Here is a 26,278-nt window from a genome sequence, read left to right on the forward strand (position 1 = left end):
ACCTCCACAAAACCTGGATCTGGCCCTAGTCTTCAATATATTCCTGCTTTTAAGCAACAACAAGATTCTAGGTTCACCTTTTATAGTTCCTGTTCCCAGTCTTCAAATTACTAATTTCTCCAATTGACTGAGGGTTCTTTTGCACAATTCAGATAGGAATCTCAAAAAGGCAAAGTGCAGCTCCATTACTGTTATCAGCTTCTGCTGGTATCTCTCAGTGCTAGAATTAGCAGCTCTCTGCAGCTTTCTGGCTGCTTAGCAGTGTTACCAGCTCTTAGTACAGCCTGTTCAGCTTGCTCAATTTGAGATACAAATCACATATAGGCAAAATAAAACCATTTAAACCATGTTTTATTGAGGCTTGTGCTACAGCACGAGGGAGACAGTATGGGGAAGGAACTCCTCAAGGATAAGAGGTCATCTGCTTATATAGACAAAAGGGGCTCTCTGCACAGGCTCATAATCATCTGTCCATAAACCATAGAAGTTCTGGACTGTAATGTTCTATAAATGTATGCTGGACCTGTGGGCTCTTGGTTTTCATGAGGTATGGGGGAGGTGTTTATCACCACCACTGTAGGAACCTATTGGAAAATCCTCAGCAAGTCCTAGGGGAAGCAGACTCTAGTTGCAAACTAAATGGACTTCGGAAGCTGCTGTGCCTTAAATGGTGGTCGCCCGAACAGCCCCAGAAGTTTGGTGTTCTCCTGAGCATCTGTTACTAGTGCAACAGTTGTCGGGGCAGTTTTGGCCCCAACTCTAATCCCCACCTCCTCTCTACCCTATTACTGCAGGCCCAGCATAGCTCCTTGGTGGCACATCAGGGTAGCTGTTCATGGCAATAGATTTGTCAGGTGCAATGATACCTGCTCCTGCTGACCTTGGGCATCTTTAGCCTTCAAATAGCAATCTGTGTACACAAAGACAGAACACAAAAAAAAGCTAAAAACCATCCCTTTGGGGAAGGGTTGGACCCCCTTCTATTCTGTTTCACAAGGAGTCTCCCCCCACCCCCTTAGGGAAATAGTATTTTGAACATATAATCTGGATATTAGGGTTGCTTAATACCACCACTTGCATTGTTTAGAGTTGTAAAATGTGCAGTTAAATAAAGATTGCAATGTTGTTCATTTTCTTAAATATAAGATTTCAGGAATTTAACCTGACTTATTTGATATTTGTATTTATATCTCTTTATATTGAAATTTTGAATCTTAATGAGTTAGTATAGTCACTTAGTTGCTCCATCATTCAATATCATAATTTTAAAACAGTATCATTATTACTTCTAACAATAAAACTACTGAATTGCAGTTTTTGAGGTTTCTTTTTTCTTTCTTTTGCAGCCTTGGGAATCAAACCTAAGGCTTCACACATGCTAGGCAAGCATTTTACTACTGATGTATACCCTCCAGCCTTAAGGTTTTTTTGTGGTTCATTTGTTCCCTAAGATATATTCCAGTGGGATATACAGTCAAAGTGCTATATTTTAGGGACTGGAGTTGTGACTCACTTGCCTAGCATAGGTGAGGCAGTAGGTTCGGTTCTTAGCATCACATATAAATAAATTAATAAAATAAAGGTCCATCAACATCTAAAAAATTTTTTTTTAAATGGTGTATTTTCTTTATGTGTTTATTTGGGTACCAGAAATTGAATCCAGGGGCACGTAACATCCCCAGCCCTTTTTTATATTTTATTTATAGACAGGGTTTCACCAAGTTGCTTTAGTGACTTGCTAAATTGTTGAGGCTGGCTTTGAATTTGTGATCCTTCTGTCAAGGCCTCCCAAGCTGCTGGAATTATAGGCCTATGTCACAGCACCTGGCCAAAATATACTGTATTTTAAAACCACTTGAAATAACTACTTTCCGTGTGATTATGGCACAAACTGATATGCAATGGGTTATTGGTTTGGGTTTATTTTAAATTTTTAGAAATTGTACTTCCATTTTTAGTGTTTTTATTTTCTTTTTTCGTTTAATTTTGCATTTTGACTATTTTGCAGGTGTCACCATCCAATATCTGAACAAAATAGTAAATTTATTGTGTGCTATGCAAGGGATAGCTGTGACTATAGGGCATGGTTTTTTTGAATGAAGTGAACTGCTAATATATTGGGTTTGGGAATTGTGTTCAGAGATTGGTAAAACAGAAGTATTTAGGCATAGGTTAACCTGTTATCATTATTTGATCTGTTTGTTTGTTTATTTATATTCTGGTACTGGGGATTGAACCTAGGAACACTACCATTGAATGACATCCCTAGCCCTTATTTTTTATTTTGAGACAAGATCTTGCTAAGTTGCTGAGGTTGGCCTTGAACTTGTGATTCTTCTGCCTCCTCCCCAGTCTCTGAAATTACAGCTGTGTGCCACCAAGCTAGGTTTAAATCCAGTTTCCATGACCATTTGTTACTATATTGCTTTTTTTAAAAATTTGAAGTATAGGATTTTTAAAAATCATATACAAAACCTTTACATGTTTCCAAAATGAAAACTGTATTACAAGATAGATTCACAGAAGTTTGGCTTCTGTCCTTAAACATATACCTCCATCCTCTTTTTTCCCCCCCTTGCTATTGAATAAATGTTGGTAAGACAAGTTTGCAAGTCAGATTTGACCAACTACCTACACCCTGCCCCCTCAAAATATAAACTCATTTGTTTACATATTTAAAAAAATTTTTTTTTAGTTGTCAGTGTATCTTTTATTTATTTATATGTGGTGCTGAGTATTGAACCCAGGGCCTCAAACATGCCAGGCAAGTGCTCTACCACTGAGCCACAACTCCAAGCCCCTCATTTGTTTACATATTGTTTTGACTTTTTTTTTTTTTTTTTTTTTCACTATTTTTGGTACTGGGTATTGAGCCTGGGGGGTGCTTATTACTAAGCCACACCTCCAGTTCTTTTTATTTGAGAAAGGACTAAGTTGCTAAGACTGACCTCAAATTTATAATCTTCCTGCCTCAGCCCTCCTAAATTGTTGGGATTACAGGACTGCACCACTGCTAAGTTGCTTATGGTTTCTTTTTTGTGTTTCAGTGGCAGAGTTTAATAACTATGACAGTGAATGTATATGTCCTGTGAAGCTTAAAATATTTGCATTCTGGCCCTTCACTGAAAAAGTTTGCCTAATTCTATTATGGAGAAATCAATTTCATCCCTTTTTGACTTCTTTGTTCTTTGTTCTTCTTTCTTTTTAAAAAATAAAAGGAAATAGGGTTGGGGTTATGGCTCAGTGGTAGAGTGCTTGCCTGGCATGTGTGAGGCACTGGATTTGATCCTTAGCGCCACAATAAATAAATAAAAATAAAGGTATAAAATAAATAAATAAAAGCAAATATTTATATGGGGCTGGTGTTGTAGCTCAGAGCGCTTGCCTAGAATAAAGACATTGTGTCCATACACAACTAAAAAAATTTTTTTAGAAGCAGATATTTATGTTCAACATTTACTTCCCTTTTACATAAAAGGAAGCATACTACAAACCCTTTACTGCATCCTGCTTTTTTCTATTGAACAATATTTCCTGAAAATCACTCTTTGTTAATCTTTAATTCTAGATTCGTTTAGTTTTCATCTCTTTTAGGCTGTGTATTTCTGCTCTTTATTTTCTGCACATATGCTATTCTTTTTACTATTATTCTCCTTTTATACATATCATTGTGGATAAGGTTTGATCAAAAGCCTGTTTCTGTGTTCATGCTTATTTCCTGTGCATTTAAGTGCATTTTGTAACATTAAAATATGATTAGCTCTAATGATATTAAGGTAACTATGTTACAACCTAGCAAACTGTAAACTTTTATAAATTAGGTACCATGCCTTGTTCACAAAATATACTCACAGTAGTTGTCTGTCAGGGTCAAATGCCATTGACCCCATGCTTGCTCTTTAATCTCCCAATCTCAGTAATTATAAATGATGTATGTGTTTTAACAGTGTCTTTGCAATGTAAAAAAATAATGTGCTATTTAAAATATGTATTAAACAACTTTTGAGGGCTGGGGTTGTGACTCAGTGGTAGAGTGCTTAGTATGTGTGAGGCACTGAGTTCAATTCTCAGCACCACATAAAAAAATAAAGTTATCGTGTTCATCTACTACTAAAAAAAATATTTTAAAAAACCAACTTTGAAATAGCTTCTTTGCCTCTTTCCAACAAGGCATTCTAATTAATATATAAGATTAGTAGTGCTTCTTGATGTTGAAATGTTGTGTGGATTAATTAGCCCTGATATGTTGCTGTTTCTTTTGTTCTAGGTTAAATGGAAACCACCCTTGGGAGCTAGATGCCTGTGTAGCTGTTCTACCACATCAGTGTTTTGCAATGAGTGGGGGAGGAGAGCAGCCGGATATCCTCAGTGTTGGAATCCTAGTCAAAGAAAGATGGAAAGTGGTGAGTGTACTTCTCTGGAGAGTGTGTGTGTGTGTATATGTTTGTACATATGGAGGTACATTTTTGTGTCTTGGTAAAAATAACATTTCATTAGGCAATAATACCTACATTATTTATGTGCCTAAAGCAGTTATTTTCTTATGATTAAGTTCTGTTTACATTTGAGTCCTTAGTTTTTCTTCATGAAGTACTATATCTTCTTAACTTCTAGTAGCTGTGTTGAATAAGGTAAATGAAAGTGTACTTAGGGAAAGAACACATGATAAAAAAATAGTGTTTGAAAGTACAATGAACTGTACTTTCCTTTTAATTAAGGAAAATTGTAAGTATACATGACAGATACATGAACCTCTATGTACTTCTGACAGCCTAAAACAGTCATTAATTTATGGTTCCTCTTGATTGTTCTCTTTCATCTCCCTTTCAGAGTATTTTGAAGCAAACTTTAACCTTAGTATTTCTGTACATACTTTAGTATGCATATTTAAAAGATCAGGACTTCTTTTTTAAAACATAATCATACTACCATTATCATACCTAAAGAAGTAATAATTTCTTAATATCACAGAATAGGCGGCTTTCAGTTTCCACATTTCCCCCTTTTTTTCCCTTATTTTTTGTAAATTATTTTTGGTAATTTGAAGCACAGTCTAAATAAGGTCTGGGTATTGCAAGTGGTTTATATTACTTAAGTTTCTTTCATTTTCTAGATTTCTGTTTATCTGTCTGTCTTTTCCTTAACATTTATTTACTGAAGAAACAAGGTGATTTATCTGTAGAATTTCACATTAGTTTAAATATTACTGGTTGCTTCCATCAATGTTAATATGTTTTTCTGTCTCATATATTTCATGTAAATTGGTAATTGTATTTAGAGGGTTGATTATATATGAGTTAGGTTTGTTTTTGAGTTGGGAGCCCTCTGTTTTTTCCATAAATGACACAATATAGTTTTAACTAGAAGGGCTATTTTGTGATATTAGTAGCTATTGATGTGTATTGCCTAGGTCTGTTAAATTCTTTTTTTGAGGGATGGTAGTAGTACTGGGGAGTGAACCCAGGGATGCTTTACCACTGAGCCACATCCCAGTTCTTTTTATTTTTCATTTGAGACAGGCTCTTGCTAAGTTGCCTATGGCCTTGTTAAGTTGTGGAGCCTGGCCTTGAACTTGTGATCCTCCTGCCTTAGCTTCCAGAGTTGCTAGGATTAAAGCCACCATGCCCAGATCTATTAAGTTTTTAGAGATTGAAAATTGCTGATATTCTATCATGTTTTTCATTTATTAGTTGAAATACACCTATAAAGAGAAATTTCCAAAAAAAAGAAAAAAAAATTCCTATTATCAACTATTTGATTAGGAAAGCAATGCTTACTTCTTTTGCTTAGCATCCTCCAAAAGTGACCAGTGAAATTTGTTTTTTCGTAAAATTAAGAATTTGTGGATTTGATGTGTTTCAGTCCATAGTAGTAACATTGTCCTTACAGATAATCAAATTGACTCATCTGACTAAGGAATATCTTTCAGGTTGTCTCCTGATTTCCTTTGACATGGTCCTAATGGACTATTTTTTAAAGGAATTGTTTTTGTTTTCAGTATATTTAAGTCTTTTTATTGCAACTCAGTCTTTTGTTGCCCAAAGTGTTGTTCCATTAGCAGGTTTCCCAAAGCCATTTTAGTGGTTTCCTTTATCTGTCAATAGATAGAAAAAGAAAAAAATCCTTTATCAATTTTTTTTTTTTTTATTTTAAACCCAGGGCCTCACACTTTGAAAGTATGTGCTCTACCACTGAGCTGTATCCCCAGCCCCCTCTTTTTTTCTTTTTTGCAATAAAAATTTTGTTTCTGTTTTACAGTGTGTTTACTGATTAGTTAAATCAGTAGACTTTGAAAATTTGCTTCACCAAGTATAAAAAAAGAACCATGTCATCATCCCTGCCTGGTGCAGGGAGATTACAACAGTTGGTAATTGTTAAATCAGACATGAGTGTTGCTTTGGTTCCTAGCATTGTTCTAAGTACTGTGATAGGGCTGACTCTTCTCCAGGAGACATATCAAAAGGTAACAAACCTAGCATGGCTCTTGATTCCTGCTAATGAGAACTAATATGTTTGTGGCATTTATCTCCCAAATTTGAAAGACAGAGTGGCTTTTTTAATAACAGCACAGGCTCATTATTAAGGATGGTATTTTAGTTACTTCTTGTTATATTACAAAGTACAACAAAACTTAGAGATTGAAACAGTCATTTTAATTTGCTCATAATTTTGTGGATTATAAATTAGGGACAGGTTTACTTGGGTGGTTTGTCTTTTAGTCATGTGGCACTAGCAAGATTGGTTGGGTTGGAGGATCCACTTCCAAATGCTCACTTCTGATATCTTGGGGATCCCTAGCTCTTCTACTATCCCCAGTTTAGTAGTTCATTTTCTAGGAAATTTCCTATGGCTAAGACTTTTTTTTTGGTACCAGGGATTGTACCCAAGGACACTTAACCACGGAGCCACATCCCCAGCCCTTTTTTTGTATTTTATTTTTAAAATCAGGGTCTCACTGAGTTGCTTAGGGCCTCACTAAGTTTCTGAGGCTAGCTTAGAACTCATGATCCTCCTGCCTCAGCCTCCTAAACTGCTCAGATTACAGGCATGCACCACCTAGCCTGGCTATGGCTATGACTGTGATTTCTAAAGATGGTCACATACATTATATTGTGTCTGACTTTTTAAAAAGTGGTTTGTATTGGTGTTTTATAATACATAATAGTTGGGTTCATTGTGACATATTCATTTGTGTACATAACATCATTTTATCACTTTCCTTCCCCTTACCTCCCTTTTTTCTTCTTTCATTCCTCACTCTGATCCCCCTTCCTCTACTTTACTGGTGTCCCTTCTATTTTTTTTTTAATTAGTGCATTATAATTATATGTAAAGTGGGATTCCTTGTGGTATATTCATGCATGGACATTGCATAATTTGATTGATTTTTTTTTCCTCCTCCACCTTTTCGTACTCTCCCTCCTTTTTCCCTCTTGATCCCCTTCCTCTGCTTCTTGGGTTTCCCTTCTATTTTTGAGAGATCCTTTTTTTATTGTGACTTACTTTCAAGAGAAAGGAAACAGAAGCTACCAGGTAGTTAAGGGGTGTCCTCAGAAGTAGTGTTCCTCTGCTCCTTTTTGTTGGTTAAAGCAGTTACAAGATTCACCCAGATTTAAGGAGGTGGGAAAATAGACTACCTCTTGATTGGAGAATGACAATGTCACATTTTCTTCTATAATATGAAAGGCCTTCTTTTTTTTTTTTTTTTTCGGTGCTGGGAATTTGAACCCAGGGCCTTGTGCTTGTGAGGCAAGCATTCTATCAACTGAGCTATCTCCCCAGCCCCTGAAAGGTCTTCTTGACACTGAAAAGGAGTAAGAATGGGAAGGAGATATAATAGTGGTCACCTTTGGAAAATGCACTCTGCCACAATCCTTAATTATTTTTTAATCTGTTTATCCCCATCTACTAAACTGCCTGTCTCTTAGCCTCAGAAGCATTGATAATGTCTTAGGTTTTGTCAAGCTAACAAAAAACAAAACAAAACAAAACCCGCTAGTACTTTACTAATACTCAAATGGCATTATAAGAATAAATTAATGGCAAAAACATTTACTGCAACCTATTTTTTTTTTTTAATTCTGTCATTTGGTAAGGTTTTTTCATGAGGTAAAACAATAAGCCACACCTCACCAATCCATAATTAGAAGGACATTCCTTTGGAACTATTTGTGAATTTTTTGTTGTTTTAAGCCGGATCTCATTATGTTGACCAGCTTGGCTGCGAGTTTTTGAACTTGATCCTTTTGCCTCATCCTTCTGAGCAGCTGGGACTACAGATGTATACCACCATGCCCAGCTTATTTTCGAGTTTTTCAGATTAAACTAGGCTTTGTTTAATGGATAAAATATATATAATCATAAGCACCAATCAGGGCCCAAGAAATAGCAACATATTTAATAGAATAGTTCTGGAGCTTATTTTTTAATCCCAAACTCATCCTGTAATTCTTCAAAATATCCCCTTCCCTGAATCAAACCAAAATGAAGATAAATTATGACTCATACATGCAAAATAAATAGTTATTAAGCAACTGGGACTTTTCCAAATGCTGTGGGATATAAAGAAATAGGGTAAATGACTCTGAAACTTTCTCTGTAGTGGGGTGGGACATTGACAATAAAAAGTTAAGCAACATGAATTAAAAAGTAGTAGAATAATACAAGTGATATTTGAGTTATGGACTGATAAAATGATTAATTGAATGACTAAACAAATTATTTCCATAGAAATTCAGATGATAAAGAAATCAACATCAGTACAATAATCAGTGAAAATTCAGTGGAGAAATAAGTAGGACATGAGATGAGGCCTCTTTAGGGGTTAGGATTTAAGACCCTATGCTTCTGGTAATGACTTCCTATGTTATATTACATCCTAGGGATTTGATAATGTGATAAGGAGAAGATGGTCTAGGGTTAAGAAATGGAAGATACTGATTTCTTGCTATCTAACTTGAAGTATATTGCCTACTCCAGTTTCTTCAGAACCCTACAGGTCCAGTTGTCTCTAGCTCATTGGAAATTATTTATGATACCAAGACAAAATCCTGATGTTTCCCAATTAAATTAACTTGACATCTTATTAGAAAAATATTAAATATTTGATGAAAGTGCTTAAATCAATTACAGTTTACTCTTATTTGAATGTGTAGATGTGTAACTCTGGGATAGTTTAGAATAGTTCTCTGCCTGCTCTTTGGAGCCTTTAGTTGCCTCAGAGAAGAGTCGATAGTGGTGAGAGGGATGGGTGCTGGCTCCATCTTCTGACCTCCCCTGTATGCATATACCACATTGGTTCCAGGTGAGATATCAATTGGAAAAAGGATTTCATAGTTTAAAAAGTGTGCAAATGACTGCTTTAGAGTTAAAACAATAACTTTGAGTGGCATTTATGGAAATTCTTTCAGATGCTTTATTTTTTGTGACATTTCTGATGTTTTAAAATTGTGACTGAAATAATTTCATTACTTTTTGTGGAAGAACTGTGGGAAAAGGATTTGATGTTATTTTCAGGCTTTTTCTTTTTGCCATATACATAATTAATTTAGCAATATCAAAGGTTTTTTAATCAGAAAAGAGGCATTGTTAAATTATATATTTTTTCTAAATAAGAGATCTGAATTTGTTCCCAATTAGAATCTTCTCATAATTTTGAGTGTATTCTTATTTTATTTTCTGTGCAGTTGAGAAAGATTGGGGGTGGGGGCTTTGGAGAAATTTACGATGCCTTGGACATGCTCACCAGGGAAAATGTTGCACTGAAGGTGGAATCAGCTCAACAACCAAAACAAGTTCTGAAAATGGAGGTTGCTGTTTTGAAAAAACTACAAGGTAAGCTGCTTTGGATGACACACAATTTATAATTTGTATGATGTTTTATAGATTAGTATTCTTGAACCTTGACTACATTTTCTAACTACAAATATTCTGGTGTCTGCTAGGTATAGACTTGCTGAGCATTTTTTACTTGGAAATTTTATCACTAGTTAGTAGTAATAGAAATGTGTGATTACTTAAACTAATTGTATTTTGAGAATTTCTTTCCAAGGTAAGGATGACAGGGAAAGTGAATTAGCAGAATCACTCTATTGCTTTAGAAAGTATTATACTAAATCTGCTATGGTAAATTTTGCTTTATTTAAAAAAAATCAATCATAAAGTACCTCTGAGGTTTCTTTGGGTGTTAAAAAAGTCACTTTAAGGAAGTTGCCTTCAAATCATACTTCAGGATGGTTTTAAAAGAATATACTATTCTTTATGTATTCTCACTACTTCAGTTTCAGAGTATAATTCTGGCCATTTTCACTTGGAAGTCCATTTTACTACTTAGGTCCCTATGTTTTTACTCCAAGGTAAAATAAGTTTTTTCTGATGTCAATCCAGTCATGTAAAAACCCTGAATACATTGCTAATTTGTGTTCATCTTTGTAATATCTGTTTAATGATACACTGTGATACAACTAATATTAAAATGTTTGATCTGAATCAAAATTAAATAAGGATGATCATGATCATAATAAAATTATAAATCTACTTAGTAGTCATATTGAGTGCAAACTTAACTTTACCACAGCATGGCAAATCAGGAAGACAGTAAATAGATCAGCACCTATTGTCTCTACTAGAAAAACCAAGAAATGGAGAAGAAAGAATAGAGAAAAAGATGGTTTTTTATTTTTCTCACCTTTTCTCCCTTTCCCCATTTCTCTTGAGTTGTTCTTAACTCAATTATGTGGAGGCCACAAACAGGTACAGCTGGAGCCCTTTTCAAAATTGCACAGATCCCAGGATATTTGTTCTGCTCCCAGCATCAGCTTGGCCTGGACATTTGTCATCACTGACCTTTCCTCTATTTGACCCTGAGGAAATGCTTCGGTGAGGCAGGAGACAGCTTTGCAGCCCCTTTAGGAGGTTCTTCTGCCTATTTTGGCTGTACTTTATTCAGGATTTATGTGATAAAACTTAAAGATCAGTTAGTGCCTTTTATAAGTAAATCGGAGACCTTTGGATATTAGTACTCTCCTTTGCTTCTACTTATTTTTCCTATGATTTCCTAGTTTTTTTCTATCTGCTTCTAACCACATGATACCCTATCCCTCATAGTCCTTCATTTTCCAAAAACGAACTAGTTTTAATCTTCTGGTTTCTATTTCAATGAGGCAGTCTTGGATTCTGTTCTCTTGACTTCTTAAAGCCTTCTGCATACTTACGCCTTACAACTTCCTTTTACTGATGTTGCTTTGGAATCTGGATCCTTTTGAGAACATTTTTTATGGGGCTGAACTGTTTTTGCCTTCCTAAGTGACATAAAGATTTAATACTGAATGACCCCAATTAAAAGACTTAAGTGTATAAGGAAACAGTGTATAAATAGAGGCTAGCTCTTTGTAGGATTAGTTGGTCTTAAATTGATGTTTAGTTTTTGATAACTGGTATAAGAATTTGTTTTTTTTTTTTACGAGATAAAATGATATTTTATGATGAGTTTAGCCTGGATCCTAAATATTGCTCCTCTTAATAAATCAATCCTGTTTCTCAGAATTCATATAATACCTTTTCTCAGATTCCCTCTGTTCTCATTTATCTTTTTTGCAATCTTTCCTGCACTGAAGAGCTCTAGTTTTAAAACTCTCATTACTGATATCTTTCTTTTTTGTTGACCTTAACCTGTGAAGTCCTTAGCATTTTATCCTGTATTTTCTTCCGAGAAATCTTTTCCATGCTACTCCTCCAGATTAGTTTCTTGGATCTCTCTGAAACATTTTAGATGCAACCTGCAATACTTTATTGAATCAAGCTTAGCTCTTCACTTTTCCTTGGTTTTCACAAATGTGGTTGAATGTTTTAGTCATTTGTAAACTAAACCATCTATTTTTAGGTCAAGTATTTCCATACTGAGCTGTTAGTCTCTAACGTGTACCTAGTAAGTAGAGCCTTAAACTCATTCAGCTTTTCTGTTTAGGAACATCATTGTTCAGAGATGAATCTATATAACTATTTGTGTGTCTTCTTTCTCTCCATTTGTGACTATATTATTTTCATCCTTTATCAGTTTCTTTGCATCGAAAGCCTGTGCAGAGGGGATAATTGCCTTTCTAGTCTGTTAAACTCTTTTTTTCTTTTTCTTTCATATTAAGTAAATGTTTGACAGTGATATCCTACTTATTGTTACTTTTCCATTTTAATCATCTCTTATACTGTGTCTCAATTCATGATTGTTTCTTTTTAATAAGTCCAGTTTTATTTGTAGTGCTATTACAAGATTTAAACAACTTCTGTCCTTTGACTTGGAATCACTAGTAATTCTGTAATACCTCAGGAACCACCAGCACTTAATTAAAAAATGGAATTTCCATTTTAGTCTTAACAAAATTTGGTACAAGTTTAGAATCCCAAAGTGAGACAGGCAAATCTTAAATTATTTTCCCTCTAATTTTCTAAACACTATTTGAGCAGTTTAAATTCACAGGAAAATTGAGAGGTGCAGGTGTATAGAGGCATTCCACATATTGCCTTCTCTATCATACACAGCCTCCCTTATTATCAATTTTCCCTACCAGAGCAGTGCATTTGTTACTATTCTTGGACCTACATTGACACATCATTATCACTTCAAATCCATAGTTTGCAATAGAAAACTGTTGGGTTACTCTGTGGGGTTAACTTTTGGTGTTGTACATTCTGTGAATTTAGAGGTACTATGATATATTACAATATGAAAAATACATACACATATTTTCACTGCCCTAAAAATCCTCTGAGTTCTTTTGTTGTTCTTTCTCTACCCTCTAACCCCTGGCAATCTTTTTACTGTCTCCATAGTTTTACCTTCTTCAGAGTTCCATATAATTGTAATCATATGGTATTAGCTTTGTTCACTTAGTAATGTGCATTTAAATTTTCTTCACATCTTTTTATGGCTCCATAGCTCTTTTTTTTTGGTATTGAATAATATTCCATTATCAAGATGTATCAGTTTATCTATTTACTGAAGGATGTCGTGGTTGCTTCCAAGCTTGAGCAATTATGAATAAAGCTGCTCCTAACATCTATATGCAGGTTTTTGTATGGACATATTTTCATCTCTTTTGGGTAAATATCAAGGAGTATTACTGCTGGATTGGATAGTAAGAATATGTTTAATTTTGTAAGCAACGGCCAAACTGTCTTCCAAAGTGGCTATACCATTTTGTATCCAGTGACTATGACTGCATTTTACAGTTAGCAATGAATTAGAGTAGCTGTTTCTTCATGTCATCCCTGGCATTTGGTATTGTGAGTGTTCTGGATTTTGATCATCTAATAGATATGTAGTGACATCTTGTTGTATAAATTGGCATTTCCCTGATGACATATGATGTTGAGCATTTTCCATGTGCTTATTTGCCATTTGTTGTTGTTGTTGTAGTTATTCCTCCCCCTCCTCCTCTTCCTCTTCCTCTTTCTCTTCTCCTTCTTCTTTTTTCTTCTTTTGGTATTATGGATTGAACCCAGGGATACTTTACCACTGAGCTATATCCCCAGTCCCTTTTGAGACAGGGTCTCCAAGTTACTGAGGGTCTTACTGAATTGCTGAGGCTAGCCTGAAACCTGTGATCTTCCTGCCTTAGCCACCTGAGTCTCTGGAATTACAGGTGTGTGTACCCAACATCTGTCTATCTTATTCAGTGAGGTGTCTGTTAAAACCTTTGGTTGTTTGTTTTTTTTTTAATTGGTGTATTATAATTATACATAATAGTGGGATTCATTATGTCATGTTCATATATAATGTAATTTTACTCAATTCTTTGACCCATTTTTAAATGAAATTGTTTTCTTATTGAAGGTTGGGTTATCAGACCTTTATCAAATAGGTCTTTCATGTTATTTTCTCTTTCACAGAGCAGAAATTTTTAATTTCAATGAATCATTTTCCTTCATGAATTGTACCTTTGGTGTTGGATGGAAAAAGTCAGTACCAAATGCAGGGTTATCTAGATTGTCCCCTATGTTGTTATCTTTCTTGGGTTTTCATTTTACATGTAAGTCTATTATTGGTTTGAGTTAATTTTTGCAAAAGGTGTAAGGTTTGTGTCTAGACACATTTTGTTGCATGTTAATGTTGTTCCAGCACCATTCATGAAAAAGATTTTTTTTCACTAATCTATTACCTTTGTCAAAGATCATTTGATGATATTTATGTGGATCTGTTTCTGGGCTCTCTTGTCTGTTCCTTTAATTTATTTGTCTATTCTTTTGCTAATATAATGTTGTCCTTATTACTATGATTTTTATATGTTGACCTGTATCATGCTACCCTTGCTATATAGACCTTTGTTAGTTCCAGTTTTATTGTTGATTCCTTTGGATTTTCTACATAGGCAATATTATTACTTGTAAAGAGAATTTTATTTCTTCCATCCCATTCAGTATACTCTTTATTTCCTTTTGTATTATTGCTTTACTAAGCCTTGTAGTGTGATATTGAAAATGAATGGTAAGAGGGAACATCTTTGTCTTTGTTCCTGATCTTAGCAGGAAAGTATCTAGTTTCTCACATTAAATGTGATATTTGCTTAGGATTTTTGTAGACATTCTTAATCAAATGGAGGAAGTTCTTCTCTATTCCTGGTTTACTAAGAGTTTTTATCACAAATGGATGTTGGATTTTGCCAAATACCTTTTCTGTGTCTATTGATATGTATTTGTGAGTTTTCTTCTTTAGCTTGTTGATGTGATGGATTACATTAGTTGACATTTGTATGTTGCATTAGCTCCCTGCTAATCTGGGATAAATCTCACTTGGTGTATAATTATTTTATTCATTGCTAGATTCAATTTACTAATATATATTTTTAAAATTTTTGTATTTGGGTGCCTAAGGGATATTTCTCTGTAGCTTTCTTTTCTTATAACTTATCTTCATCTGATTTTGGTAGTAGGTTATCTGCTGGCATCTAACAGTATTCCCACTGCTTCTATCTTCTGGAAGAGATTCAGAGAATTGGTATAAGCCAGGCATGGTGGTACATGCCTGTATTCCCAGGATACACAGGAGACTAAGGCAGGAGGACTGCAAGTTTGAGGCCAACCTCAACTACTCTGTGAGAATCTGTCTCAAATAAAAAAAATGAAATGTAATGGGGGGATAATTTCTTCCTTAAATGTTTGGTAGAATTTACCAGTGAAAGTACCTGCACTTGGTGTTTTTCTTGGGGGGCGATTATGTTTTTTCTTTGTTTTGTTTATTTATTTATATATAGTACTGAGGATCACACATGGTAGGCAAACGCTCTACCACTGAGCAACAACCCCAGCCCTTGGGGAGATTATTGAGTCAACTTCTTTAATAGATACAAATATAGGCATATACAGATTGTTTATTTCTTCTTGTGTGAATTTTGGCAGTTTGTGTCTTTCAAGGAATTGCTCTATTTTATCCAGGTCATTTAATTTGGGGGCATAGAATTGTTGATAGTAATCCTTTCTTATCCTTTTAATGTCCATGTGATCTGTAGTGATGTCCCATCTTTCATTTCTGATATTAATTATTTATCTGCTCTCTTTTTTTCTTTACAACACTACAGATTTACTGATTTTCAAAGAATCAGCTTTTGGTTTCATTTTTTTTTCTATTGATTTTCTGTTTTCAATTTCATTGTTTGCTGCTAATTTTTATCATTCCTTTTCTTCAACTTCCTTTGGATTTTTTCTCTTTATTTTCTAGTTTCTTAAGGTAGAAATTTTGATTATTGATTTTAGATCTTTGCTCTTTTCTAATTTATGCATGTAGTGCTATAAATTTCCCTTAAGACACTGGTTTCACTGCATCCCACAAATTTTGATATATTGTGTTTTTATTTTCATTTATTGTAGAAGTTTTTAAACTTTTTAAATGAGGTTTCTTTGACTCATGTTTTATTTTAGAAATGTTTTGTTTAATTCCTCATATATTTTAGAATTTTCCAGTTATCTGTTATTAATCTGTAGTTTAATTCCATTGTGTTCTGAAAGTGGACATTTTATGATTTCTGTTCTCTAAATTTGTTAAGGACTGCTTTATGATTCAGAATGTGATCTGTCTTGACAAATATTCTGTGTGAGTGTGAGAAGAATGTATTCTTGTATTTTTGTTGGTTGAAGTAGTCTGTAGAAGTCAGTTATATCCAGTTAATTGGTGGTAGTGTTGAGTGCAGCTATGTTCTTATAAATTTTCTGCCTGCTCAATCTTCTATTTCTGATAGAAGAGTACTGAAGTTTCCAGTTATAATAGTGCATTTACCTATTTCTCCTTGGAGTGGTACTAAAGTTCTGTTGTTTGGTGCATATGTTTTTAAGTGTTGTTAAACACATACCATAGGTATTCTTGGAGAATTGACCCATTTATCATTATCTAATGCCCTTCTTTACCTTGGATAATTTTCCTTATTATAAGGTCCACACTGTCTGAAATTAATAAAGCTACTCCTATTTTCTTTTTTAGTTTAGTATGATATATAACTCTCCACCAGTTTGCTTTAAATTTATGTCCTTGTATTAAATATTTTTTTTCAGCTACCTAGAAAGACCCTGCCTCAAATAAAAAATAAAAGGAACTGGGGATGTTTCTCAGTGGTTAAGCACCTCTGGGTTCAATCCCCAGTAAAAAGGGAAAAACAGGGGGGGGCAGCAGAAGAATGTTCTGTGTATTTCTTCCCCTGCTAGAGGCATTATGGAATTTCCCCCAGTATTTGCCATGAGAACCTGATTGGACTACTGGAGGTAAAACAGAAGTGTTGTGGTCCCCCATGACTGAGTATCCATGGAGTTTTTAGCAGTCTGACTTTCCCACACCTAACTTCCAGCAATTCATCAATTTTAGTTCAGGTTTCCCTATCTTAGCAATTGTTTTCATGGTGGTTTCTGCTCTGGTATGTTATGAGTCTCTGTATCTGCCTTTCTGTCCAATTTTGGAGGGTGGGGTATGGTTTGTCCTGTGATTTTAGTTCGCTTCGTAGAATACTAGTAGGTTTTTCAGTTTGTTCTACTTTTTACTTGTTAAGATGGAGTAAAACTTTCTAAGCTCCTTAAATGCAGAAATAGAAACCAGAGGTCCCTTCACCTTATTTTTTTATTATGAAAAAAATTCAAATGTACACAAAAATAGAATTATATAATGAATGTTCATGTATTCCAAACTCAGCCTCAGTAAGTATCAGCATTTGACCAGTCTTGGTGCATCTACATCTTACCTGTTCATCATTTTTTCCTACCTTGCTTGAAAATGTTTTAAAAGAATTTCTGGTCACCATATCATATGTAAATCCTCCAATACGTATCTCTGTTTGACGGATGAGGACTCCTTAGTTTTCTTAATAAAAATATTTAAATATTCTTTATTTTATAGAGTTGTGTTCCCAGCCGTATAGGGAATCCATGAGGTTGAGGTGGGGGTGTCTAGAGACATGTCAAAGTTTGGTAGACTTTGCCTTCGAGAACTTAGTTGATGATTGATGATTTTGTTTAAATTGATGATTTTGATTAAGTTTTATTTATTGGAGCCTAGGATATTTTAGACACTTGAGAGAGTGGTATAAGAATGTATCATAAGTAATTTATGTTAAACATTAGAAAAATTTGGAGTACCATGGTATTTAAAAAGTGAAATAATTGCTGGGTGCATTGGCACATACAAGTAATCCCAGTGACTCAGGAGGCCGAGGCAAGAGGATCACAAGTTTGAGGCCAGCCTGGCAACTTATTGAGACCCTGTATAAAAACAAAAAGACTTGGGGATATAGTTCAGAGGTAGAACATATCTAAGTTCAGTCCCTACCTAGTACCATTAGAAAAAAATAAAAAGTGAAGTAAAATCTCCTCTGGTGACCAGTTTTAATGTTGGCAATAAAGCCCACATTCCCAGTTTGTGTTTTTTTAATTAATATGCTGCACAATTCTGGTTTTGAGTTTGTAGAAAAATTGAGGAGGAAACAGTTCTTGAATACCCAGGCCCCCATCCTGTTTCCCTCTATTATTAACATCTTGTATTATTATGATATATTGGTTATAATAATGAACCAATATTGATACATTATTATTATCTGAGATCCTCAGTTTATGTCAGATGATCCCCTTTTTGAGTTTATTCCTTTTAAAAATAACATACACACAGTAGTATTAAATACCTAACAAAACTAAGGGTTATTTCTCAATACCATCTAATATCTAACTAGTGTTTAATTTCCCCCATTATCTTAAAAAGGTTCCTGCCAACCACTGTGATGTCCACCTGTAGTCTCAGCTACTTCAGAGGCTAAGGCAGAGGATCTCTCAAACTCAGAAGTTCAAGACCATCCTGGGCAACATTAGCAGTACACCATCTCAAAAAAACAAAAAACACTACAAATGTTCTTTGACAATTGACTTGTTCAAATTAGGATTTACGTAAAAGGCAGGCACATGGGATTGTATGATTGTCAGGTCACAGAGTTCCCCTCTTATTTCTTGTTCATTGTGCCTTATTTATTGGAGGAATGTCCTCCTTAGCTTGGTAGAATACTCCAAATTAGGGATTTGGCTGTTTGCAACCTTGCGGTGCCTTTTTTTTTTTTTTTTTAATTTTTATAGTGTTATTTTATTTTTTATACCATTATTTTACTTACTTATTTGTATGTGGTGCTGAGGATCAAACCCATTACCTCACACATGTTAAGCAAGCACTCCATCACTAAGCTACAACTGCAGCTCCCCTTGTGGTGCCTTTAACGTGTCTCTCTATTTTCCTTATTTCCTTTGAACCTCTTGTTAGAACTAGAGGCTTAAGGGGATTCATATTGCTGCCATTGTTTAGCAAGAATACATTGTCTAGATTAATTGACATTAGGGGTTATGAAATTATTATTTTTCTGATTCTTTTATTTATTGTAAAGTTCTTAACTGAAATTATTCTACAAAATAGAACTTTATTCCATCAACTACTTGTTTCCCCTGAAATATACTTATTATAAGAAGGGCAGGATAAAGGCTTGTTTTTTCTTTCTCCATCTTCCTTCCTCCCCTTCCTTCCTTCCTTCCTTCCTTCCTTCCTTCCTTCCTTCCTTCCTTCCTTCCTTCCTTCCTTCCTTCCTTCCTTTTGTTCCAGTTAGTTATACATGACAACAGAATGCATTTCAACTCATTATACACAAATGAAGCACAACTTTTCATCTCTCTGGTTATTTATACACAAGGCTTGTTTTTTTCTTTGTCAGTTTTCAGACTGATGAGTTGTGCTCTTAAGTGATCACTGAATTGTTTATTTGTTTAGAGGATCATTATGAACTCATGGATTTGTATATATTCAGTTTCAAACCTTTTTAGCCATTTTCCTTTCAATTTTCAAAATTTACATTATTGGAAGCCTATTCAAGTGTTGGTATCAGTGTCCTTTTGTAATGCCAGTGTTCTTTGACATCATTCTTGTTTCTACTGCAGCAGCATTTTAGATTTTTCTTAAAATTTCCCTGTGCTATAGTTAGAATCTTCCCCTTGCTATAGTTAGAATCAGGAGCCTATTGGGAACATATAAAAGGCCTAGTGGTCTTGAATATGGCCATTAGGGCACTAGTTGCTATTGAGTTAGCATACTTTTCTAAGTAGGTTTTAATAATTGCTGTATTTTGACTTGTTTATTCTTTTTTCTAATATTTTTAAAATTATAGATGGACACAGTACCTTGATTTTATTTATCCATTTCCATTGGTGCTGAGTATCGAATCCAGTGCCTCACTTGTGCTAGGCAAGTGTTCTACCATTGAGCTACAACCCTAGCCCTTGACTTGTTTATTCTTTTGTGCACTGTTCAATTTGTTATTTATTTTCACGGTACCTGTACATGTTAGGCAAGTGTACATGTTAGACCATGTACATGTTAAGCAAACACTCTAACCACTGAACTGCATCTCCAACTCCATGTTATTTTATTTTTAAAAATAAATTTGTGTTCTCTTCTAAATTGCAAGTTTCTTAAAGGGCAGGGATTACATATATTTAAATTTGACATTTATATATTCCTCAGTGACAAAATGATAGCACAAAGTAGTTTTATATTTGGTAATAGCATATATTTGTAAATGAATGTGGGAGGATAGTATAACATAGCTCTTCTATTTCTAGTTATTTTCTCCATAAGCTTCATTGATGATATTTTTAACTAAGGATAAGAAATAATTGAGGTTCTAGAATAATTTTTTAAAGAGTTCTATAAAAAACAATCGATATGGTCACCTTTGGATGACTAGGGCTTAGTCTCTCAAGACTATGTTACGTAGAGATTCAGCTCTACATAGTTATGGAAGACAATAACTTGGATCTTCCAGAAAATAAATTTCTCTTTAAAAATTTGAGTTTTTTAACCTTTGCATATAGGTGGGCCTAATGTTTTGGAAATTCAGAATGCTATGAAATTATTACTGTTTATACTTAGTATATCTTTCTTATCAAAGGGAGTTTTCTTGGGATCTTTTAAATTTTATGCATTGTTCATTTATTTACTCCCATTTGTTACATAAATATGTATGTAACAAAATATTTTCTACCAATATTCTGCAGATCTGATTTCTAAGTAATTCATGTATGTGCTATCTCCATACAATGTTCAGTCTGATGAAGTTTGTTGTATTTTAAAATCACTGCTTAAGTCAGTGAGTCACTAGAAAGTTGTCCAGTCTTTCTGTCCTGTATTAGCTTCTTATTTCATGTTGTGAATGATCAGCATCATCTCTTGGAATATCAAAGCACCAACATGAGTAAAACTGAGGTTTTCTGTTTGCACATTCCCTTGGATGTGGAGGTAACTAATTAAAGGATTATTTAACTATTTTTAAAAAATTCTCTGTATATCCTCCAAAGCAAGTAAAGATCCTAGTAATATTTGGGGAATAATAAATACCATTGTTTGATAACTAAATAATTTTATTCTTAAGTAAGATGGTTGGGAATTAATTTGTCATTCCCACAAAAATGCAGGGGAAAAATACATTTTTCTTTATAATCCATAAAGAGGAAAATGATTTTGTTTTAATTTGGGGGGCCTTTTTTTTTTTTTTACTCTGCAATATTGGTCCTGGATTTTATTTTTGCTTTGTAGGCTGCAGGGCACAAATTGAGAGTTGGGAAGAAGAGTTACTGTTAGAGGACAGCAACTGTACCTGTTCTGCCATCCTTCCTTAAAGTCTTCAGCTACTGCTGCAGAATATGACTACTCCCTTTCCCAGTCATAAGCATACAAAAAACATGTTATTTCTGGATCGGATCATTGGTCTATCCAGTTACAGAAGATTGTCCAGGAAAGTTACTCCAAAGGGACCTTTTGTTGGAGAGCATTGTAGTTGCACTCTGGGAATTGAAAGTTTACTTAATCTCATTAAATCTGTTATGCTTTTGTAAATCTATAATCTACTTGTTTGTTTATTTGAACCTATGCATTTTTTACCCTTAAAGTAACTTTTGCTAGCCCTTGTTGATTTTTATCATTTCATCGAAGGATGTTAGTAGAACTTTAGTTTTCGTTTAGAGTGAGTGTGTGTGTGTGTGTGTGTGTGTGTGTGTTTTCTTTTTTTGAAGTGCTGGGGATTGAACCCAGGACCTTGCATATGGTAGGCCAGTGCTTTACCACTGAACTACACTGCCAGCCCCAGTGTGTTCACTTTAACATTTCTCTACTTGGAAGATTTAGCATTTTCTGCAGGCTTGGGAGTTTGTTCTCATTAGGGTTTAGAAAAATGACATATAGGAAACTGAGTAAGTCTAGATTATTTTAAGGAACAGAAATCATTTCCTTCAAATGGATTATAGTGTATGTGTGTGTGTTTTTGCACACATAATACACACACACACACATGCGCACACACAAACACACCTGTATTTATATATGTTCTATATGTACAGAATATGGTATCTTAACGTAACTTAAGAAACCCTTGAAGGAATTGAAATGAGAGGGGTCGGAGAAATAGATGATCTTTTACTTTTTCTTTTTGTACCTTTTTGTGCTTAAGAAATTTAAAAGAATAATACAGTCTTTCATAATAAAGTGGACTACAAGAGTAATTATAATATCTTCAAAATCCACTTTCTTTATTTTCTCTTTGAATTTGTGTATGCTTGAAAATAGCAAAATATAGTGTCATATAATTAAAAGCTATTTGGGGGTATGAACTTACTTTATAAATAGTTGGTAGTGCCTTATTTGTGTGGAGATCTATAGTAGTGTTTGAGTGCTCACTATGTGATAGGAAAAGGACTCCTCAGCGTTAGGCTCATTTATATTTATCTTGCTTTTAGTTTGTTTTGCAATATTGAATCTGAAGGCACTTTACCGGTGAGCTTCATTCCCATTCCTTTTATTTATTCTTTTGAGGCAGGGACTCACACTGTTGCCCAAGCTGGCCTCAAACTTGTGATCCTCTGACCATAGCCTCCCAAGTCACTGGGATTATAGGCATGCATCACTATACCTGACTTTATCTTTTTTGTTTAAACACAGCATAGATTTATTGAAAGTGAAAGTAACACTCCCTGAAGAGCAGAGTGGACTAAACAAGAAAGAAAGTGTCTCAGGGACCCCATGTCTGGATGAGTCTTGTCTTCTATATTGAACTGTACCTTGTCTCCCTTCCCTGTAGCCTAATTGAAGACCTTGCCCTATTAATTCCTATTGGTTACTTTTTTTTCACCTAATTAGAATATAGAATTTATCACAGGAATTGCTATGGTAATAGGACTATACAGAACTTGTGGTGGGAGTTGCTGTGGTGATAAGCCCTCCATGGTGGGAGTTACCATGGTAATGGAACTTATTGCAAATAGAGACATGATGACTCATCTCCTAGTCTTGAACTTTAGTTGGCATTTTTCTTGTACCCTGCCTCCACCATCTTGATATCCCTAAACTTCTACCTCATTTTCCCCTGGGAAACATGACTCTAAAATTCTAATTTTAATTCTAATGTATATAATTACATGTATATGTATACAATATCCCTCCCTTACCCAACCCCCTACAGTTACACATGCACCCAGTTTTGCAATTTGATGTGACTTCTTAGATTTAATCAGTAAGACTGATCTTCTGCTTACCTTAGTGTTCTGTGACAGGATTGATTCTTTAAACATATTGATCACACTTCCCAGTTCTTGCTAAAACAATTCAAGATCTTTGTTTCTCAGATAACACAACGTAACATGGCATATAAGACACTAAATTAACCCCTGCCTGCTTTTCCTGTCATTTTTCTTGAAATTCTTGGGCTTACACTTAACATGCTGGTCATCCTGAACTTTTTTCAGTTTCTCACAAGTTTATAGTCTCTCACCTGTAAACTGCCACCTTTGTCTCCCACTTTGGATAACTCTTGCTAATTTTTCATCTTTTAAAAAATGTGTAATGTATAATATTACAATATAATATGTATTTTTATAATTACATACAATTATAAAAATCTATATATAAAGAAATAAAGCACAATTAAGAACTTCACTTTTTTCATAAACATACAATATCCAAAAGTTACATTTGCTTAAAAAATGTGATCCTACTTTCTTTTCCCCCTTTCTCAGCAAGACTAATCCAGGATTATTTATTTTTAAACTTTTAATATCTTACAAAGTTATACAAATAGTTTAATGAGTTCTACAAAGATTGTTATGAGCAACAGTAGTCCAGGTTCTGGTTCCAGATAAGATGGAGTAAGCACACTTCACCCTGTCTCTCCCACTGAATGCAGCTATAATACCTGGACAGAATGCTTGGAGTGGCTATTTGAGGACTCTGAAAAGTTAATAGTAGGAGGCAGATTGGGGAAGAAGACCAAAGTACCTCTGAACCAGCGGTGAGTTTACCATTTTTTTTTTTTTTTTTTTTTTTTTTTTTTTACTTCCAGTATGCCCCAGCCTGAACTTATATCCTGAAACTTGGAAGTGGGCATTAACATGGACAGAAAAAGCACCAGAAGTCCTCCAATTTTGACTCATGGAGAAGGAAAAGGGGTTTCATAATACTCAGAGAAAGTGTGGACATCCTACATCTTTCTTTTTTCTTCCTATTTCTTTTCTTCATTCTCTTGCATCCAAACCTCAAGCAATCCTTAGAAATGGCTGCAGTGGTCTCCATGGAAGCAGGCAGGAACTTAAAACTCAAAGGGAGGGGACCCTTCCTCTCAGAATGGAGGAACTGTGGTCTGAAGAGAGTGTGACATATTTCCATTGCTTTTCTTCTCCCTCTGCCCTTTTGTTGCTTGGCTCTTTCAATACAGTCATGGGAAAATAGGCCAAGATTAAAAAAGCCCCAGCTTTTTTCTAGAGGGCTTGGAAAGGGAACTGAAAGACTACAGTAGAGGGAGGAACTTGGGAATCTGATCACTAAAATGGCTTATGTACTTCTGAGCTGACTTCCAAGCTGTGTATATGTGCGTGTAAAAGATCATACAGACAGTGAAAGTTGAATTATGAGGTAGATCACTGCCCACATCCAACTGGACACTGTGTGGGGCACTTATGGAACACATTCAGTATGACTGCAGAGGCTTTGAAAACTGAACTGACATTAGAGAAACAACTCATAGAAGACTGGTCAGTTTTTGAAGCATGAACTCAACAGAGTAAATTACTGGTTAAAACAAAAATACCAACATTCTTGGTGGTCCTTAAATAAGACCTAGAGTCTCATAATTTAATATTCAAAATGTCCAGAATGTAATCTGGAATCATTCATCTTTTAAAAAAAAAATAAAAAATCTGAACTCACAGGAAGAAGGAAAATAGATGCCACTGCCAAGATCACCCAAATATTAAATTTATTTCAAAAAGCTAAATCAGCAGTTAGGACTGTGTTCCAGAAATTATGAACAAGATAGGAAGCCTTAGCAAAGAGATAACATATAAAGAAGAACTAAATGGAATTTTTAAAGCTGAGAAATAAAATAATGGAAATGAAAATCTTAATGGATGGGCAATATGACAGATGAGAGAAAATATATCAATAAGAATTACCTCAAAAAACAAACAAACAAAAAAAGAATTACTTCATTTGAACAACAGAAAGAGAGTTAAAAAATAAACACAGCCTCTTGGACTTGTTGAAAAGGTCTAACATTTGTATCATCAGAGACTCAGAACAAGAAGAGAATGAGTGTGGTGCAGTAAAAAATATGAAGAAATAGTGGTGTATGTATTGAAAATGAGATCAAACTGTTTCTGTTTGCAGAGGACATGATTATTTATGTGGAAAATCTTAAGAAATTCATGAAAAAAAAAATCCTAAAATAAATAATTTAGCAAGTGACACAAGACAGACCACAAAAAGCATTCATATTTGTGTATACCGGCAAAGAAAACTGAAAACTGAATTTAAAACACAGTAAATCCTCACCCTCATTGAAGTACTTTGGTATTAATGTAACAAAATATATGCAGGATCTCTTTGCTGAAAACTATAAAACCCTGATTAAATAAAAGAAGATTTAAATAAACGGAGGGATATACCATATTCATGGATTGGAAGATTCTAATAAAATATTTGGTTCTTCCAGTGGATGTATACATTTAACACAATAATAAAAATCTCAGAAACATTTTTTCTTGTTATAGAAAATCTGATTCTAAAATTTCTACAGAATGCAAAGACCTAGAATAATCAAAACAATTTTGAAAAAGAAAATTAATGTTTGGAAAAACAGTCAAAGTACATAGCAAATTTTAAGTGTTACCAGAACAAAAATATTATAAGTAACCAAAGTACAATACATGATATTTGCTTGTTTGGGCTATTCCACAATGTATACACATTTGAAAACTACATGTTTATATGACAAATTCATACATTTTTGTCCACTTAAAAACATATAAGCCCCCAAAAAAGATGAAGAAAAACTACATGATTTAAAAACTTAGTATAACGCTTTTGTAATCACAGTTGTGCTGCTGATTAAAGGGATAGACTTATAAATATCAATGGAATGGAATAGAGATATCAGAAATGGACCTGCATGTGCTGGGGTTGTGGCTCAATGGTAGAGTGCTCGCCTAGCATGTGTGAAGCCCTGGGTTCTATCCTCAGCACCACATAAAAGTATTGTGTCCATCTATAACTAAAACAAAATATTAAAAAAAGAAGTGGACCTGCAGAAATACAGCTGAAGTTTTTTTATAAAGTCACAATGATAATTCACTGGGAAAAAATAGTCTTTTTAATAAATGCTTTTGAAACTCTTTGACATCCACATACAAAAGTAATGAACCTCAGCCTAACTCACACACATACAAAAATTAAGATGTATCA

General features: G+C 34.4%; 1 protein-coding gene across 2 annotated transcripts in view; it reads left to right on the forward strand.

The window, feature by feature from the left end:
* The window catches only part of Ttbk2 (tau tubulin kinase 2), a 169,934-nt gene that overhangs the window by 45,098 nt on the left and 98,558 nt on the right, over window positions 1–26,278 (forward strand). The window contains exons 2-3 of one of the 2 annotated variants that reach the window (XM_047538644.1): window positions 4,268–4,403; window positions 9,687–9,834. In XM_047538644.1, coding sequence (XP_047394600.1) covers window positions 4,335–4,403; window positions 9,687–9,834 — 217 coding nt within the window. In that variant the 5' untranslated portion in view covers window positions 4,268–4,334. Of the gene's footprint in view, window positions 1–4,267; window positions 4,404–9,686; window positions 9,835–23,749; window positions 23,832–26,278 lie in introns of those variants that run through there. The other variant, XM_047538645.1, reaches the window with a different exon arrangement.

This window comes from Sciurus carolinensis, chromosome 2, assembly GCF_902686445.1.
Source record: "Sciurus carolinensis chromosome 2, mSciCar1.2, whole genome shotgun sequence".
Lineage (NCBI taxonomy): Eukaryota > Metazoa > Chordata > Mammalia > Rodentia > Sciuridae > Sciurus > Sciurus carolinensis.